Raw genomic sequence first — 19,136 nt, 5'->3', positions numbered from 1 at the left:
CTATTTGACTTAAAAAAAAAAATCCTTTATTCTACTCTTTTCCCTTTCTAGCTTGTACTTATCTGAACAATGCCTGTTATATGGTATTATGAGCACTTCCTAAGTCGTTTTGCCTCTTTAGGACAAATCGCAAGCGTCTGCTAAATGAATAAATGTAAATGGATTGATACGACTGTCTTACCTTAGACCGGCCCTGAGTGAGCAGTGACAGTCCGATCACCATTGATTCGATGCCGGAACAGGGATGTAGACAAGAATGGCTCCTAAGCGACTGAGGTGTTCTGTTGTTGGATGTAATATTGAACATAGTCGTCATTTACTTCACTTACAGTAGAAATGAGTACAAAGGGTTTTTGTAATCTTTGCAGTCGCCTTTCCTATTAATGTGCTAGTTTCACGGCTAAAGTAAACAGTCTCTCAGAGCAGGGCTCATCATTCCACAGAGAGAAGAGAGGGGCGGGGCGGGCAGAGCTCATTTGCATTTAAAGGAACATCCAACAGAATGGGTTGAAAATGGGCATCCGATGACCTCTTTAAAAGGTTTAACTGTAATAAAATATGTTTAGTGTCCTAGACCGACGGTTGATAAATTCCCCATAATGTATTTGCACAGGTTGTTTGGCGTTACAGTGGGAAAACACCAGAAACTCTCGCCCCCAATACAAAACTCTATGACTGGATCCCACAGAATGATTTGCTTGGTAAGGAAAGTTTTGTCATGTGTACTTATTATACATAATGAACATTAACTGATGTGTGATTGATACAGACTTTGCTTTATCTGATAGGTCATCCAAAAACGAAGGTCTTCATTACCCATGGTGGGAAGGCTATTTATCATGGTGTCCCAATAGTGGGCACATTGGAGTCCAAAGACCTGGTGGATGCTCTCAAGACCGTCTTAAATAATCCATTGTGAGTTAAGTAATAAGTTTCAGAAACTTGAAAGTTTAGTTCTGCATTTATTTTTGTTTAGAAACAACCCTAAGGTGGTGTTTTTTAGTCAGAGAGCTACAGACAAGGTGGGAAATGGTTGTGTTACTATATTTATGTCACACGCACCGGATCACGTGAGGTCACGAGGACCCGGAAGTAACTTCACGCAGGTATTTAAGCAGGAAGCAGGTGTTGTTTGGCACCAGACATTGAGCTCATGCTCACCTCATCGTCAGGTCCCTTCAACTTCATCACTCACGTGAGTAAACTCTCTGCTCTTCGGAGCGCTTATTTGCCTGTCTGTGTGCGTGTGAGAACGCGGATTTCTTGGTGGAAATCTCTACTCCTTATCGGAGCGTTCTCAGACCAACTGCGTGATTTACCTGCTCACTCGTGTGTTTCCGCGTTTGAGTTTTCCGTCACGCTACAAGGGGACACATCTCGAACCTTTCATTTCTCGTCAAGCCTCCGTGACAGAATGTCTGGTCCCGAAATGGTCCCGGCGGATCTGGAACAATTGTGGGGTGTGATTCAGCAGCAGTCGGGGGAAATCCTCAGTCTGCGGCAGGAGCTGGTGGGGCTACGGGCGGAAGTCAACGCGCTGCGCGTCGAGACCGCGGGTTTTCGGCAGCAGTGCGAGACGCTCCAGTCCGACCTCACCGCCCTGCAGGCGGACTATGATGACCTGGCTGCTGCGCAGATCGCCCCCGCAGATCCAGGCCGCCCCGCCCATCAACCCAAGATCGCACTGCCGGAGAAATGGGATGGATCCGGAACCCGGTGCGATGTACTTTTAACTAACCTCTCCCTTCTGTTTGAGTTCCAGCCAGCACGTTATCCATCAGATCGCAGCCGGATTGCTCTCCTCGTCTCTCTCCTCACCGGGCAGGCAGCAGAGTGGGCTGCGGCGGTCTTGAAAGCTGACGGGATCGCGGCTCACTCGTATCCCGAGTTCACCACCCAGCTCAAGGCCGCCTTCCAACATCCTGAGAGCGAGGTGGAGGTGGACTCTCGTTTGTACCATCTAAGGCAGGGCGAGCGCAGCGTCAGCAAATACACCATGGACTTCCGTACGCTCGCCGTCCAAACCAAATGGAGCGACGCGGCACTCCGCACAGCCTTCTACGAGGGCTTATCGAACCGTCTGAAAGACGAACTGGCTGTGCGTGAGTTGCCGGCCACCCTGGAGGGCATGATCCAGCTCGCCCTCCGGGTGGATCAGCGAATGAATCATACTAAACGCTCTTTCCATGTCTCCACAGGCTCCACCCACCGTCATCTGGATCCACCCGTCACCCACGCTGTCGCTGCGCCATCTGCACCTCCACCGGCCGCTCCAGAGGCCCACTCATCCGGGGCCGGGGAACCCATGCAGATAGGGCGCACCTCCCTGACGGCAGCAGAAAGGGCTCGACGCTACTGCGAAGGTCTCTGTGCCTATTGCGCCTCCCCAGACCACCACCGCGCTATCTGCCCTCTGCGTCCGGGAAACGGCCAGACCAGGTGAAGAGGGGGAGGTCTTCATCTGGTTCCGCTGCCATCAAATCCTGTCCCGCCATTTCCCGGCTGCTCCTTCAGGTATCAATCCTCATGGGCCACCAACGGATCGTGACCACCGCATTTGTTGATTCAGGTGCGGCTGGGAACTTTATCGATCAGGCTTATGCCGCCCAGTTGGGGATTGAGACTGAGGTGTTATCCCAGCCTCTAAATATCACAGCCATTGACGGTCGCCCCCTCAACTTCAGTCCCGTCACCCAACGCACTAAAGAGCTTCACCTTCAAATCGACAATCACTCAGAGAAAATTCACCTCTACATCACCTCCATCACGTCACCGCCGATCATCCTGGGGCACCCCTGGCTCATCAAGCACGATCCCTTCATCTCTTGGACCACCAACCGCATCGTCCACTGGGGGGCGACCTGTCAGGAGCTCTGTCTCCGGGCGGAGGCTGGGACGTGTTCCGGGGAGTCCGGGGTCCCCGATGTCAAGCTGGAGGAGATTCCCGCTCCGTACCGCGACTTGGCCGAGGTCTTTAGTAAGGGTCGCGCTGCTCGCCTACCACCTCACCGCCCCTACGACCTTGCTATTGACCTCGTGCCGGGCGCGGTGCCTCCCCGCGGTCATCTGTACTCCCTGTCGGCCGCCGAACACCAGGCGATGGAGGAGTACGTGGCGGAAGGACTCAGGGCCGGCACTATCCGTCCTTCCAGCTCACCGGCGGCCGCGGGCTTCTTCTTCGTGAAGAAGAAGGACGGGGGTCTTCGGCCATGCGTTGACTATCGGGGCTTAATCAAATTACCATCAAGAACCGTCACCCACTACCTCTCACTAACACCGCCCTGGACGCCCTCTCTGGTGCCCGCTTCTTCACGAAGCTGGACCTACGGAGCGCATACAACTTGGTCCGCATCAGGGAGGGTGATGAGTGGAAGACGGCCTTCATAACCCCCACTGGTCACTACGAGACCCTGGTTATGCCGTTTGGTCTGTGCAACAGTCCGTCCGTCTTTCAACAATTCATCAATGACGTTCTCCGGGACATGCTGGGTCGGTGGTGCTACGCTTACCTGGACGACATCCTCGTATATTCCAAGACGCTCGAGGAACACACCCAGCATGTCCGAGCAGTACTCAGAAGGTTGCTGGCCCACCAGTTGTACTGCAAGTTGGAGAAATGTGCCTTTCACCAGCACACCACCACATTCCTCGGCTTCGTGATATCATCTCAGGGTGTGGCCATGGATCCCCAGAAGCTGGAGGCTGTGCGCTCGTGGCCCCTACCTACGTCGCTCAAACAGCTCCAACGTTTTCTGGGGTTCGCCAATTTCTACAGGCGATTCATCCAGGGCTTCAGCGCAACTGCGGCACCTCTGACTGCTCTCACCAAACCATCACGTGGAGACTTCCAACTCACACCTGAAGCCGTTCAAGCCTTCAAGAAGCTATGTCACCTGTTCACCACCGCTCCGGTTCTCATTCATCCTGACCCGACTAAACCCTTCGTTGTCGAAGTGGACGCTTCCGATGTGGGCGTAGGAGCGGTCCTTTCGCAACGCGGTCCAGACGAGAAACTACATCCCTGTAGTTTTTTCTCAAGGAAGTTCAATCCCACACAGCAGCGTTACGGGGTAGGGGACCGTGAACTGTTGGCCATCAAGTGGGCTCTAGAAGAGTGGCGTCACTGGCTCCAGGGCGGCAGCGACCCATTCACCGTCTGGACCGACCACCAGAACCTCACCGTCATCCGCCAGACCAAACAGCTTAACCCCAGGCAGGCGCGGTGGGCTCTATTCTTCGAGCACTTCAATTTCCAGCTCTCATACCGGCCCGGCTCGAAGAATACGAAAGCGGACGCCATCTCACGCCAACACCAAAGAGACACCACCTCCTCGGATCCCGCGCCTGTCCTGCCTCCACACATCATCCTGGCTCCTCTCCAGTGGGGGTTAGAAGAGAGAGTCCGCCAGAGTCACAGCCAGGCCCCTCCTCCACCCGAAACCCCCGCTGGGCGCCTTTTGTGCCCGACCATCTCCGCAGAGAGGTTCTCCAGTGGGGGCACGATTCCACCTTGGCAGGTCACCAGGGGGTCCAGAGGACGATCTCGTTTATCGGCAGGGCGTTTTGGTGGAAGACGTTGAGGAGAGACGTACAGGAGTACGTACAGGCATGTAACATCTGCGCTCGCTCCAAGACCATCAACTCACCTTCCACCGGCGAGCTGCAGCCCCTCCCCATCCCCAAGCGCCCCTGGAGTCACATCTCGGTCGATTTCGTCACTGGACTCCCTGACTCACAGGGCAAGAACACCATCCTGACCATTGTGGATCGTTTCTCTAAGGCTGTGCACCTGGTGGCTCTCACCGGACTCCCCTCGGCCAAGACCACCGCGGAACTCATACTCGAGCACGTAGTCCGCTTGCATGGGTTCCCCAAGGACATCGTCTCGGACAGAGGGCCCCAGTTCACGGCCAAGTTCTGGCAGGCCTTCTGCCGTCTGGTCGGTACCACCTCCAGCCTATCGTCCGGTCACCATCCTCAGACGAACGGCCAGACGGAGCGGGCCAACCAACAACTGGAGCGCTTCCTTCGATGTTTTGCGGGTGAACATCAGCGCTCCTGGGCACGCTACCTCGTCTGGGCTGAACTATCTAACAACCTGCACACCTCCTCGGCCACCAATCTAAGCCCTTTCGAGGTATGCTACGGGTACCAACCCCCGGTGTTCGAACATCAAGAGCCGGAGGTTGATGTCCCGTCCGCCCAACAGTTGGTCCGCCGGTGCCGGCGGCTCTGGAACCACGCTCGGACTGCCATCCAGAAGGCCAATCGTCGGTACACCATTCAACACCGCCGCCGGCACCCTCCGGGACGATTGTTCCATGTAGGTGACAGGGTCTACCTCTCCACCCGCAACATCAACCTAAAGACAGAGACCAAAAAACTCACTCCACGATTCATCGGACCCTACAAGATCACGCACCGACTAAACCCTGTCACCTTCCGGCTCCAGCTGCCTGCCTCTCTCCGGATCCATCCTGTATTTCATCAATCTCAACTTAAACCTGTCTTCTTCTCCCCTCTGTCTCCCCAGGTCACTGCACCCCCCCCGGTCCGGATCATTGACGGTGGTCCTGCGTACACCGTCCGGCGGATTCTTGACTCGCGAACCCGGGGCCGTGGCACCCAATATCTCGTTGATTGGGAGGGCTACGGTCCGGAGGAGCGTTCTTGGGTCCCCGGGCGGTTCATCCTGGATCCAGCCCTCATCCAGGACTACCGTCGTCGGGTATCCTCCGCCTCGGGACCGTCAGGCACCGGTCCTGGAGGGGGGGGTACTGTCACACGCACCGGATCACGTGAGGTCACGAGGACCCGGAAGTAACTTCACGCAGGTATTTAAGCAGGAAGCAGGTGTTGTTTGGCACCAGACATTGAGCTCATGCTCACCTCATCGTCAGGTCCCTTCAACTTCATCACTCACGTGAGTAAACCCTCTGCTCTTCGGAGCGCTTATTTGCCTGTCTGTGTGCGTGTGAGAACGCGGATTTCTTGGTGGAAATCTCTACTCCTTATCGGAGCGTTCTCAGACCAACTGCGTGATTTACCTGCTCACTCGTGTGTTTCCGCGTTTGAGTTTTCCGTCACGCTACAAGGGGACACATCTCGAACCTTTCATTTCTCGTCAAGCCTCCGTGACAATTTATATTGGTTTTTGAGCAAAACATTTAATTAAATAATAAATTTAACCTCAAGTGAAATAATGCTTTAAAGTATATAAATGTACATAAAGGTTGTCTTTGACCAGTCAGTATTCACTTTAATCCCAATGCCATAGAAAAACACTCTAGCTCAAAGCGTGGCTTGTCACATACTGTAATATACAGTATTTACAAAATGTTTGTACTTTTGTAGAGCTTGTCTTGTGTTAAACAACGCCACCATTTCTCAGGTACAAGGAGAGCATCATGAGACTGTCCAGAATCCATCATGATCAGCCAATGAAGCCTCTGGATCAGGCAGTTTACTGGATCGAATCTGTGATGCGCCATAAAGGAGCTAAACATCTACGAGTTCAGGCACATGAGCTGAAATGGTATCAGTACCACTGCCTGGATGTAGTGGCCTTTTTACTCTCAGTTGTTGCACTGATCGCATTCCTCTTTATGAAAACATGCTTCCTTTTCAGGAAATGTTTCAGAAAGACTCATCCTGACAGCAAAGCACAAAAGAGTAAAAAAGAGTAAATACAAAGCAGGTTAACGTAGAAGCATTTCCCTCAACTGACTATGGTACATGTGTCGTCATCACATGTGTACGATGATCAGTGTGCATTTTGTGTACATTCAAAACTGTATGTTCATAATGAAACAAATATATGTGAATGTTCATGTAAAATTAAAATGCTTGCTGAGGGGTTCCTGTACACTCACTGATTAAAGAGTCTACCTCAGATGATCAGTATATTCAGATTTTATCAAAAATTTATAGGAAAACTAGATTTTGTACAAATCTGCTAGAGTTAGAGATATAATGTATTGCAATCAACATGTGGGGTTCAGCAGGACACACAGATGACATGTATGCCTGCCTGTCCTCAGGTTAAAAAATAGTGCAGGAAACTCTTCTCTTTCTGCCCTGTCATTTTTCATGACTACTTTTCGACTAGGCAACAGGAACACTGCCCTGCATCATATTTACAGAATGAAATCCAATATGATGTATTTTGTAGTAGTGTAGCATTCAACAACCATTTGTATGAGTTCTTTTTCTCTTGAGGTCTTTCTGCTCTTGAATGGTCACATTAAAATGTGCAAACAAAAATTGACAAGCAGAATCAAAATGCACGCGTCTTATCAAATACTCAGCTCTTGAAAATTTTTCTAGTTCTAAAATGGGACCAGTTCTCAATAATCCAAACCTACTCATCTCAAGTCAAAAACGTACTTATAAAGTGTTCAGTAACTGATTTGAATGAGCAAGGTCTTTTGACAAGCTAACATCTGGGACTAGGAGTTGAATTTATCACCAATCTTCCTCCATCCAATGGTTACACCTGTATATTGGTCATTGTTGACAGAATCTCCAAAGCCTGCAGCTTGGCTCTGCTCAGGTGACTTTCTTCTGCAGTGAAAACTGACAATCTCATGTTCAATGATTTAACCAAACCAGTGGCGTAGCAAGTCAGCCCCGGGCCCATATGCAAAAAAAAAAAAAATTGTATGGGCCCCCAAAAGTTATAGGCTCCAACTCGTTTAACTTAACTTGTATATGTTTTCTTAAGTAAATAACGTTACATGACTATTGTAATGAAGGGTCAGCAGAGTTGGGATCCATTTGCAGCGTTTATTAGCAATAACACAGTGATACAGGCAGGGTCGATGACCAGAAAACAGGTATATCAGAGGAGACAAAGGCAGAGTAATTAGGCGAGTGGTCGGGGCAGGCAGCTAGCAGAGTAAACAATAGCCCATAAATAGTGCAGAGGGTCAAAAGGCAGGCAGAGTAGAATCATAAATGAGAGAAACAGTCCTGGGGTCAAGACACGATAATCCAACAGAGTAATCAAGAACGCTCAGAAAGGGGGGCCTCATCCTCCTCAGACACTTCTTGACGTTAACCAGGATAGCCAAGAGGTGCCATAGGCGATGGCATTGGGTGGTAGAGAGGCATCTGCCAGTAGCCCTGGGTAAGATCTAACATGGAGATAAACCAGGCACTTCCCAGCCACTCGATGAGATCACCCACTCTAGGTATGGGGCAACTGTTGACCATTCTCAGTGACCACCTCAGCATTCTTTTTAAAGGGCGCCTATTATGGCCCTTTTTACAAGATGTAATGTTAGTCTTGGGTGTCCCTAGAATGTGTTTATGAAGTTTCAGCTCAAAACTCACAGATCATTTATTATAATGTGGAAAATGTCATTTTTTGGGACATGTCTAAAAAAGAGCTGTTTTGGTGTGTATCACTTTAAATGCAAATGAGCTGCTCAATCCATGACATGAGCAAGAGAACCGGTTTTCAGCTATACATATGGAAAGCCAAACACACCAAAAATGGGATGAAACAGCACATTGTTACAGAGCTCATGCCATGCTGATTGACTCGACAGCGCAGAGAGGGCTTAAACTTATCTCACCAGCCCAACGCTGATCAGTTAAAAGACTTAAATAATGCACGCATACAAATACGGTTAAAGCATTAACTCAGCACTATAAAGACATGACATTCATGACACAAAGCAGTCTGGAGTGGAATGATTTGCACAGACATAATATTACTTAAGTTGGTTTTGAGGTGCATTACCTTAAAAAATTAAAGTAATCCACTGCATACTCAGTGGCCCAGATGTTGAGAGAAAATGAAGACTTTTATGTTCAGTCTTACATCCAAACACTAAGCACTGCGATTGCTTACAAGCAGTGTTGGACATGTTACTTTTAAAAGGTATTTAATTATAGTTACTAGTTAGTAACTGAGTTACATCATTATAAATGTAACTCATTACCAGGCAGGTAACTATTATGTTATACTTTTTTAAAAAATGTTCAAATATGTCAGATAACTTGGATTCCCCCAATATTACATATGTTAAATTAATGAAATTTAAATTAAATGAATGAGAATTTTAAAATATCAGACACTTAGCATCCATCAGTCAAGAATTATAATATGACATTATGATAATTTAGCATTAAACTTTAGTAATTAGAATTTTAATAATTAGAATAACCATGTAAATTCATATTTGTCATGTTGACTGAACTAAGGACTGGTGGTGGTGCTTACGATATTGTCTGTAATTTGGTGTTTCTATAAAAAAATGGATAAAACTAAAAACAATACTGATAAGATAACAAAATGATTACGAATTCTACTACTAATAACAATATAAAATGCACTAAGGATTAATGAGCTACTGGGTTCATAAATATTATTAATCGTGTTGTCTGTGTTCACTTGAACTGATTTGCTGAAATAAAAACAGAGACGATAATAGGTGAGCTCCAGCCAATGAGACTGCCATTTATGCATTAGTCCCACCTAGTACCAGCAGTTCTTAAAAGCTGAAGAATTTCAAAGGAACTCCATTGTTTTGACAGGAAAATACAGCATAGTGTAACAAGGACTCTGGGAAGCGTATAAGATCCACGTGCGAGCTTTATTGAACAGATCGTAGTCAAGACAGGCAGGGTCGATATCCAAACAAACAGTTACATCCAAGGCAAAACAATACCGTAGTCCACAAAAACAGGCACAGTCCATAAACCAGAGAGAGCAGTCCGAAAAGTAACAAATAAACAAGGATATGAAACAAGACAAAACTATGGCAATGAATGAGGCAAAAACAAAGACAAAAACTATGACTATAAAACAAAACCGTGGCAAATACAAAACAGAGCAATGAAAACAGGGAAACACCGCTTGGTAGAGTCCGCAATAGCAAAACAATACTTCGCAGTTTCCTGTTTGGTGTAGGCCTCCTTTTATGGCCACCAAACAGGAAGTTACCAACGAGGCAGCAGAGGGAGCAGCAACAGTCAGTCAGTGGGTGAGGGCTCCCTCTGCTGGCGTGGCGTTACAGAATCCCCCCCCCCCCCCAGGAGCGACCCCTGGCGGTCAAACGACAACAGTCCAGGAGGGTGGGGGAACAGAGGCAAAACGGGGTGGACGGAGGGCCAGGTCCATGTAGAGGAGGTGGGCCTGGATCGTGGAGCAGGGACAGACAGTGAAGCACTGAAGGACCTGGGCCGTGGAGCAATGGCAGACAGTGGGACCTCGGAGGACCTGGGTCGTGGAGCAGTAGCAGACCATGAAGCCATGGTGGGGCAGGCAGAGCAGGTAGAGCAGGGAGCCATGGCGAGGCAGGCAGAGCAGGCAGAACAGGAAGCCATGGCGAGGTAGGCAGAGCAGGCATAACAGGGAGCCATTGCAGGGCAGGCAGAGCAGACAGGAGCAGAGATATCCAAAGTGGAACTAGTGACATCCATAGCAGAGAGGTTTTTTCACTGACGATTTCCTTGGCCGTGGCATGACAGGTAGAGAGTTCATAATAGACCTTCTTGGCTGTGACATGACAGGCAGAGAGTTTATGATAGGCCTTCTTGGCTGTGACATGACAGACAGAGAGTTCATGATTGGCCTCCTGGGCCGTGTTATGATGGGTAGAGAGTTTATGGGAGGACGGCCCCCTATGGGAGGATCTACAGCATATGCTGACACCTCTGGAGGCATGGGCGCAGATTCTTGGGCAGACGTGGCAGTGAGTTCATAAATGGACGCCACCTCCTTAGAAGGTTCTACAGCGTGAGCTGACACCTCAGGAGGTATAGGCGCGAATTCTTGGACAGATGAAGCCTCAGGAGCAGACTTGTGGTCAAATGAAGCCTCTGGGGCAGATTTGTGGACGGACGAGGCCTCTGGACCAGACTCGTGGGCAGACAAGGCCTCTGGACCAGACTCATGGACAGACGAGGCCTCTGAACCAGATTCGTGGACAGACGAGGCCTCTGGAGCAGACTCGTGGACAGACGAGGCCGCTGGAGCAGACTCGTGGACAGACGAGGCCTCTGGAGCAGACTCGTGGACAGAGGAAGCCTCTGGAGCAGACTCGTGGACAGATGAGGCCTCTAGAGCACAGTGTGCAGCCCACATACTGAAAATGGTGACGGCCATTACAGGCAGCACAGTAGATAGTGGGGTGTCTGTTGACCTTGAGGGTGTGGATGCTATGGACTTGTGGCTTAGGATCATGGGCTCTGCGTGGCTTGGGAGCGTGGGCTCTGCGTGGCTTGGGAGCGTGGGCTCTGCGTGGCTTGGGTCAGTAGATACATGATGAGGCTCTAGGGGATCAGCTGAAATGTGATGAGGTTCTTGGTGGTCAGCTGAGATGTGAAGTGATTTGGGAAGGTCAGAGGGGACCTGGTTAGGTTCTGGCAGGACAGCAGTTTCTTGACTTGATTCAGGGAGGTCTGCCGTGACTTGACTTGGCTCAGGGAGGCCTGCCATGACTTGACTTGACTCAGGGAGGCCTGCCGTGACTTGACTTGACTCGTGAAGAACAGCGGTGACTTGACCTGGCTCATGCAGTCCAGCTGTGACTTGACTTGGCTTGTGAAGGTCAGCTGTGACTTGACTTGGCTCATGAAGGTCAGCTGTGGCTTGACTTGGCTCATGAAGATCAGCTGTAGCTTGACTTGGCTCGGGAATAACAGCAGCAACTTCACTTGGCTCATGAAGATCTGCTGTAGCTTGGCTTGGCTCAGGGAGATCAACTGTGGTTTGGCTTGGCTTGTGAAGATCAGTAGTGACTTTGCTTGACTTAGGAACCACGGCTATGACTTTGCTTGACTCAGGAACCACGGCTGTGACTTTGTTTGACTTGAGGGCTACAGCTATAGCTTTACTTGACACAGGAGCAATAGCTGTAACTTGACTGGACTTCGGAAGAGCAGCTCTGACCTGACTTGACACAGGAAACACAGCTTTAACTTGACTTGATGCTGGAACAACAGCTGCAGCCTGACTTGACACTGGAACAGCAGCTGTAGCTTGACTTGACTCTGGAACAACAGCCGCAACCTGACTGAACTCGGAAACTTGACTTGACTCAGAAAAAGCAGCTGCAACTTGACTTGACTTGGAAACTTGACTTGACTCAGGGGACGCAGCTGCAACTTGACTTGACTTGGAAACTTGACTTGACTCAGGAACAACATGGCTTGACTCAGGAACAACATGGCTTGACTCAGGAACAACATGGCTTGACTCAGGAATAACAGCTGTAACGTGACTTGACTCAGGAACAACAGCTGTAACGTGACTTGACTCATGGGGAACAGCTGTGACTTGGCTTGACTCGTGGGGAACAGCTGTGACTTGGCTTGACTCGTGGGGCACAGCTGTGACTTGGCTTGACTCGTGGGGCACAGCTGTGACTGGGCTTGACTCGTGGGGCACAGCTGTATCTTGGCTTGACTCATGGAGGACAGCTGTATCTTGGCTTGACTCGTGGGGCACAGCTGTGACTTGCCTTGACTTGTGGGGCACAGCTGTATCTTGGCTTGATTCGTGGGGCACAGCTGTATCTTGGAGAACAACAGCGGTATCTTGGCTTGACTCATGGAGAACAACCGCTGTATCCTGGCTTGATTCATGGAGAACAGGTGTATCTTGGCTTGGCTCATGGAGAACAACAGCTGTATCTTGGCTTGACTCATGGAGAACAACAGCTGTGTCTTGGCTTGACTCATGGAGAACAGCTGTGTCTTGGCTTGGTTCATGGAGACTTGACACAGAAAGTGTAGCCCTGACTTGACTTGACACCGGAGGATCAGGCATCACTTGGTTTGATTTGGGTGTGGCAGAGATGATGTGATGAGATGCGGATGAGATGATTTTGGCTTGATGAGGCTTAGGCGTGGCAGCCATCTTGTGGATTGGCTCTGGGATGGCGGCCATCTTGTGGACTCGCTCTGGGATGGCGGCCATCTTGTGGACTGGCTCTGGGATGGCGGCCATCTTGTGGACTGGCTTGGAAATAGCAGTCATCTTGTGAGCTGGTTGTAGGAGGGCGGCCATGACAGATGCAGACTCTGGACGGGCAGGCATGGCGTGAGCAGGCCCTGGAGCGGCAGGCATGGTGTGAGCAGGCCCTGGAGCGGCAGGCACGACGTGAACCGGCTGTGGCTTGGCAGGCATGGCGTGAGCAGGCCCTGGAGCGGCAGGCTTGGCGTGAACCGGCTGTGGCTTGGCAGACGTGACGTGAGCAGGCTGTGGCTTGGCAGACGTGACGTGAGCAGGCTTTGAATTGGCAGGCATGGGGTGAACTGGCTTTGGCGGGTTGGAAGTTACTGTAGGATTGCGGGGTCCCTCATCCGCAATCCCGACAGTAAAAGACGATCCCGCAAGCAATAACGCAAAGTCAATATATTGTTCTAAAGACCAGTGGATTTTACCTCCAGGCAGACCAGAACGAATGGGGTGGGACAGTCCTGCTCTAAAAATGTCCTTGAGTGCCACATCATTAAAGTTTACTAAGTGACACAGTTTGCAAAAGTCCACAACATAATCCTCAATGGGCCGGTTACCTTGACGGAGACAGAAGAGGTGTGATGCTGGGTCCATGGTGATCTGTGTTGGAAGCCGCTGGATCTTTGGGTGGCGAAGTATTCTGTAACGAGGACTCTGGGAAGCGTATAAGATCCACGTGCGAGCTTTATTGAACAGATCGTAGTCGAGACAGGCAGGGTCGATATCCAAACAAACAGTTACATCCAAGGCAAAACAATATCGTAGTCCACAAAAACAGGCACAGTCCATAAACCAGAGAGAGCAGTCCGAAAAGTAACAAATAAACAAGGATATTAAACAAGACAAAACTATGGCAATGAATGAGGCAAAACTGAGGCAAAAACAAAGACAAAAACTATGACTATAAAACAAAACCGTGGCAAATACAAAACAGAGCAATGAAAACAGGGAAACAACGCTTGGTAGAGTCCACAATAGGAAAACAATACTTCGCAGTTTCCTGTTTGGTGTAGGCCTCCTTTTATAGCCACCAAACAGGAAGTTACCAACGAGGCAGCAGAGGGAGCAGCAACAGTCAGTCAGTGGGTGAGGGCTCCCTCTGCTCGCGTGGCGTTACACATAGAATATCGTTTACATGTAGAGTGTCAATTCCTCATGGTATATAAGACTCTCTCTCTCTGTAACTTTCTTTGCATGTATAAGACAAATTGACGGCTTGAGTTTACGGGTCGTCAAATACATGTACGCTGCGCATCCATTCAGATTAACAAAAAAAAAAATATTTAAATAAATTGTAGTAGCGACACATTTTATTGTCAGTAACAGTAAAAGCGTTGTGACAGGGGAAACAGTAATTTGTTTGATTACTCGTTACTGAAAAAAAATAAAGTCATTAATAGCGCCATTTATAACGCTGTTAATCCCATCACTGCTTATGAGACATTGTTGATGTTACAGTTGCTCGAGCACGGAGAAAATGGAGGACAATGTACAACTCGCTGAGGGCTGAAACTATGGCAATGGAGGACTGTCAATCAGCTGCTGTGTGCGGGGCCTAAACAATGTGCAACAGCAATGGGGATTAAAAAAGGAGTGATTGGATTTTTATCATTGTAGGATGGCCGGTGTTCCAATAATGCAGCTCATCACAAAATAATATTCATCAGTTTGACTGAACTTTAATGTGACATGGTATAACAAGAATATCTATGACAACAACACTTTTCAGCTCTTTTTACATTCTTTTCCTTGTTAATATTTTTTCTTTTTCTCTTTGTATTCTAATGTAATAGTAACTATCACATAAATTTTTTAAAGGGGTGGTCTACCAGCTATTTTCGAAGGCTTAACTGTCTTTTTATGTTCTCCTAATATGGTTGCAACAGGCTTAGATTGGTTAGCCTGCCCAGTGTGTTATGATTTGCTAACCGCCTAGTGCATGTTGTTCAAAAATGTCAGACCCCTTACCATAACAGGTAGTTGTGTGTGCTCTGTTGTATTGTAAACAATAGTGTCAATATTGCCTTATCAGTTTGAGCCCAAATCAGACCCAAAGCTTCATACACACACAAAATATCTGTGCTTTTCATATAATCATTCTAACTAATGATGCTACAGTCCTCGTAGGCATTATTTGATTACAGACTGTGGGTCTACAGTGATCGCTACTGACTGTATAAAGACTAAGGAAGATCAGTGACGAAATCAATAGCGATATGGGACCATGGACGTTGTGGGATAGGTAGCGGCTGGAGTCGACCGGCTGGTCTTAGTCGTGACACCTTCTCACATTGGTGGATGAAGGTTGTGGTGTCCATGGACAAAGTTTGCCACCAAAACCGATTCTCAAGGAGTTGGATAGTGTTGTTAATACTGGGATGCCCAGAGCTCGGTAGGGCATGAACCTTGGCTAGAACCCGACCTCGGAACTCCTCTGGTACAAATAACTGGTTAAGGGGAAATTTGACCGGGTCTCGCTATGGGCGTTGACTTGTTCAATCTCTGTAATCAAATCCCATTGAATGGGTGCGATGATGAAATCTGGGGATAGAATGGTCTCAACTGTTTGTGGGGCTTGCTCAACCTCATGCTGCCTTAACAGGGCGTCTGCTTTTGTGTTCTTTGACCCGGGATGGTAAGTCACAGTGAAATTTAAGCAAGAAAAGAACAACGACCAATGATATTCCAAATTCTTATGGTCGGTAAACACAGTGAATGGGTGGTTGGCTTCCTCCAGCCAATGGTGCCACTCCTCGAATGCGGTTTTCAACGCCAGCAATTCCCTGTCACCCACAACATAATTCCTCTCAGCTGCACTTAATTTGCGGGAATAAAAGGCACACGGGTATAGTTTGTGTGGAGTTCCTTGATGCTGAGATAGGACAGCCCCAAGACCACTATTTGAGGCATCAACCTTGACCACAAATGGAAGTTTGGGATCTGGATGACGGAGTACAGGGGCCGTGGTGGAGCGCTGTTTCAGCTGTTTCAAATTTGAAATGTGTTGATGGCTGTAGATGACTACCTCCTTTCTTGACCATCGCCATAAGAGGTCCTGCTTCTGAACTGAAATTTCTAATGAATTTCCTGTAGAAGTTTGCAACACTGAGAAACCGCTGCAGCTCCTTCAAGGTGGATGGCTACAGCCAGTTCAGGACAACTCGTACCTTGTTGTCGTCTATGGCAACCCCTTCAGGACTGATAATGTAGCCTAGGAACGAGGTAGAGGTCTGATGAAACTCACATTCTTCTGCTTTGGCGTAGAGTTTGTGTTGAATTAGTCGTTGAAAAAACTGCTCGGACGTGCTGGGCATGTTCTTGAGGGGAATTAGAATATACAAGAATGTCGTCAGTATATACAATCACTGTTTTGTTCAGCATATCTCGGAAGATGTCATTAACAAAGGACTGGAAAACTGACCAGGCCAAAGGGCATGACCAAGTATTCGTAGTGGCCTGTGCACGTGAAGAAGATGCGGGTGCCGTTGAGGGACGTGTAAAGCCTTTTGCCAGTTCCTGCTCAATGTAGTTCCTCATGGCCTCAGATTCAGCTTGCGACATGGGGAATTTGCGTCCTTTGTGGGCCTGTGAACCAGGCAGTAGTTCTATGGCACAGTCATTAGCACAATGAGGAGGCAACTGGGTAGCTTTGCTTTTGCCAAAAAAAACTTCAGTTAGATCAGTATGCTCAGACGAAAGTTTAACTAGTTCCTCATCCTTCTTAGACAGGTTAATGGTATGAATAGACATTTGCAAGACATCCTGATTGGCATGACTTACTCCATTGACAGATCTGTTCATCTCTCCAGGATACAAGGGGATTGTGTTGGCATAGCCAGGGGAGACCAAGAATGACGGGTGCATTAGATGTTTGGATCATGTAGAATTGAATCTTTTCCTTATGTAGAGCTCCAATTTGCATATCCAGTTCCTGAGAGACGGTTGAGATGCGGCCAGACCCCAGCGTGTGTCCATCTATGGCTTCCACTGTTAACAGAGAATCACATTTACTGCAATCATGTTCTTCTCAGCAAATTCTCTTGGTATGATGTTTCCTGCTGCTCCGGAATCCACCAAAGCAAGTGTAGGAAACTGACTTCTATCCATCATAATTATTACGGGGACAGTGATGCAATGATCAGGATTTAATGTATTGACATTGACACTCATCGATGTGGGGCACCCACAATGACAGGTGAAAAGTGCTGATTTCCATGGGTTCTGCCTGTTTGGGGGGAGTGGATAATAGTAGGCGTGATGCTTGATGAGTAGATGGTCTTTGAAAACAGTTGAATGGCGAGGTCAATAAACTGGTCCAAGTTCATCCCTTAATCTCTACATGCAAGTTCCAATTGTAGATTGGGGTTTAACCCCTTTCTAAACAGTACTTTGAGGGTGTCTTCAACCCAATTAGTTTGAGTAGTGAGCATCCGAAACGTCAGGGCATATTCTGCAGCTGTCTTCTTGTCTTGTGGCAGTACCAGTAATCTCTCGCCAGCACTTTTGCCCTCTTTAGAGTGATCAAAGACTGCTTTGAAATGTTCCAGAAATATTTCAAAAGTAGGGAATGCTGACCCATCCTCCTTCCATACAGGAGTAATCCAATCTAATGTTTTTCCTGTGAGTAATGAGCAACCTAGAGAGATCTTACCAGTTGAAGTTGGATATAGTGTGGGTTGCTGATGGACGAATAGTGAGCATTGCAAAAGAAATCCTTTGCACTTGGCGGGATCACCATCAAATTTCTCCAGGGAAGCCAGACAGGGATTCACATGAGATGGCGTCACCGCTGATTGTGAAATGGCAGCGGCTGTTTCCTGCATGGCATGGTCGGGCACGGCGATCTCGGGTGATAGTTGTTGTTGGTGAGCGATGAGTTGATTCGTTTGAGCAGACAATTCTGATGAAAAAATCAGCTATAAACAAGAGTCGAAGCAGACAGCAAGCAATAAGAGTACGGAATCCAAGTGGGGGTAAGAACCCCACTTAGGCAGACAGTCAGTAATAAACACTTATGTGCTAATCAGAGAATAAACAAGACTTCGCGAAGAGTCAGCATAACCGAGTGACTTATAAAGCCGAAGTGGAGGGTCACAGGTGGCCTGGATGAAACAGAGCTGGGTAAGGGGCTGATGGGAGATATAGTGAAAGAGGGGGTGAAAGGGAGTCAATTCTCAGGAGAGGCTGCCCTCTGCTGGTCAGAGGAGGGAACCACGGAGTTCGTCCCTGTGACAGTGTCATTCTATGTAAAGACAAGCACATTACTTGTGAGCAACATCTCCTCAATATAATGTTGATTGACAAGTGACAAAGTCCAGTTTATATTTAACAAATTTGGTAATGGTAGAATTGGATGCACTGCGAGAGATGGTTTCACTGCACTTCTTGATGTAGTTCTTGATGTAGTTCTTGGTTGCACGGAGGATTTTGCAAGTGGAAGATCTGTGATAGTTAACTATGGAATTAAAGTCTTTTTGAGGTTGATGGCATTTTGGGCAGAGCTTGTTAATGTTTATTTTTGCTCCCTGAGGTTGTGATATCAGCTGCATTGTTGTTATGGATGTTTGTGGAGTAATTTGAGGTTCTTGATCAGAAGGGAATACTATTGTTTGGTTGATTAAGGTAATGGTGGTTGATCTTGTTGTATTCAGTGATGTGCCACTAATGAAAGATTTCATCTTGAGGTTTGTAAATTGGACTTGAGATATTATTTTTTTCCTGTATGGTGATCATGATTTGTCCAGATGAGTCTTGAACAAAACAGTCTCCAATTTCACATACTGTGTCCCAGGCATTGACATTAGTTGTCTTGTGCAATTTACATACAGTTCCCTTAAGACTTGGTATCTAAAAAACCAAAATGTTTTAAGTAGTTGATACATTCAAAAAACATTCTGTTTTCGTCCCCATTTCAGTCTACAAAGTTAAATTAGAGATATGCATTACGTTCAGGAAAACATACACAACCAGTGCTTTGGCAGAACGTTACTACGTTAAAAAATTAAAATATTAAAAAAAATACTTCTGAAACTTTAGCAGTAATAACACAGAATATTGCATTCAGAGGAGCATGTGCACCAAACAACTTTACAGCAGTTATGACAACAGATAACTTCACAACAGTATTGCAGCAACAGAGAACTGGTTAACAGCCACCACAATA

At 47.8% G+C, this 19,136-nt stretch overlaps 1 protein-coding gene across 5 annotated transcripts in view; it reads left to right on the top strand.

Moving 5' to 3' along the window:
* Positions 1–19,136, top strand: part of LOC127165527 (UDP-glucuronosyltransferase 2A1) — a 196,047-nt gene that overhangs the window by 169,460 nt on the left and 7,451 nt on the right. The window contains exons 4-6 of one of the 5 annotated variants that reach the window (XM_051110249.1): positions 614–701; positions 789–915; positions 6,392–6,856. The exons of the other annotated variants lie outside the window; for them this stretch is intronic. Coding sequence (XP_050966206.1) covers positions 614–701; positions 789–915; positions 6,392–6,686 — 510 coding nt within the window. The 3' untranslated portion in view covers positions 6,687–6,856. Of the gene's footprint in view, positions 1–613; positions 702–788; positions 916–6,391; positions 6,857–19,136 lie in introns of those variants that run through there. 5 annotated transcript variants of the gene reach the window in all.

This window comes from Labeo rohita, chromosome 5 (assembly GCF_022985175.1).
Source record: "Labeo rohita strain BAU-BD-2019 chromosome 5, IGBB_LRoh.1.0, whole genome shotgun sequence".
Classification (NCBI taxonomy): Eukaryota; Metazoa; Chordata; class Actinopteri; order Cypriniformes; family Cyprinidae; genus Labeo; species Labeo rohita.
This window is presented reverse-complemented; position numbering and strand designations above follow the sequence as displayed.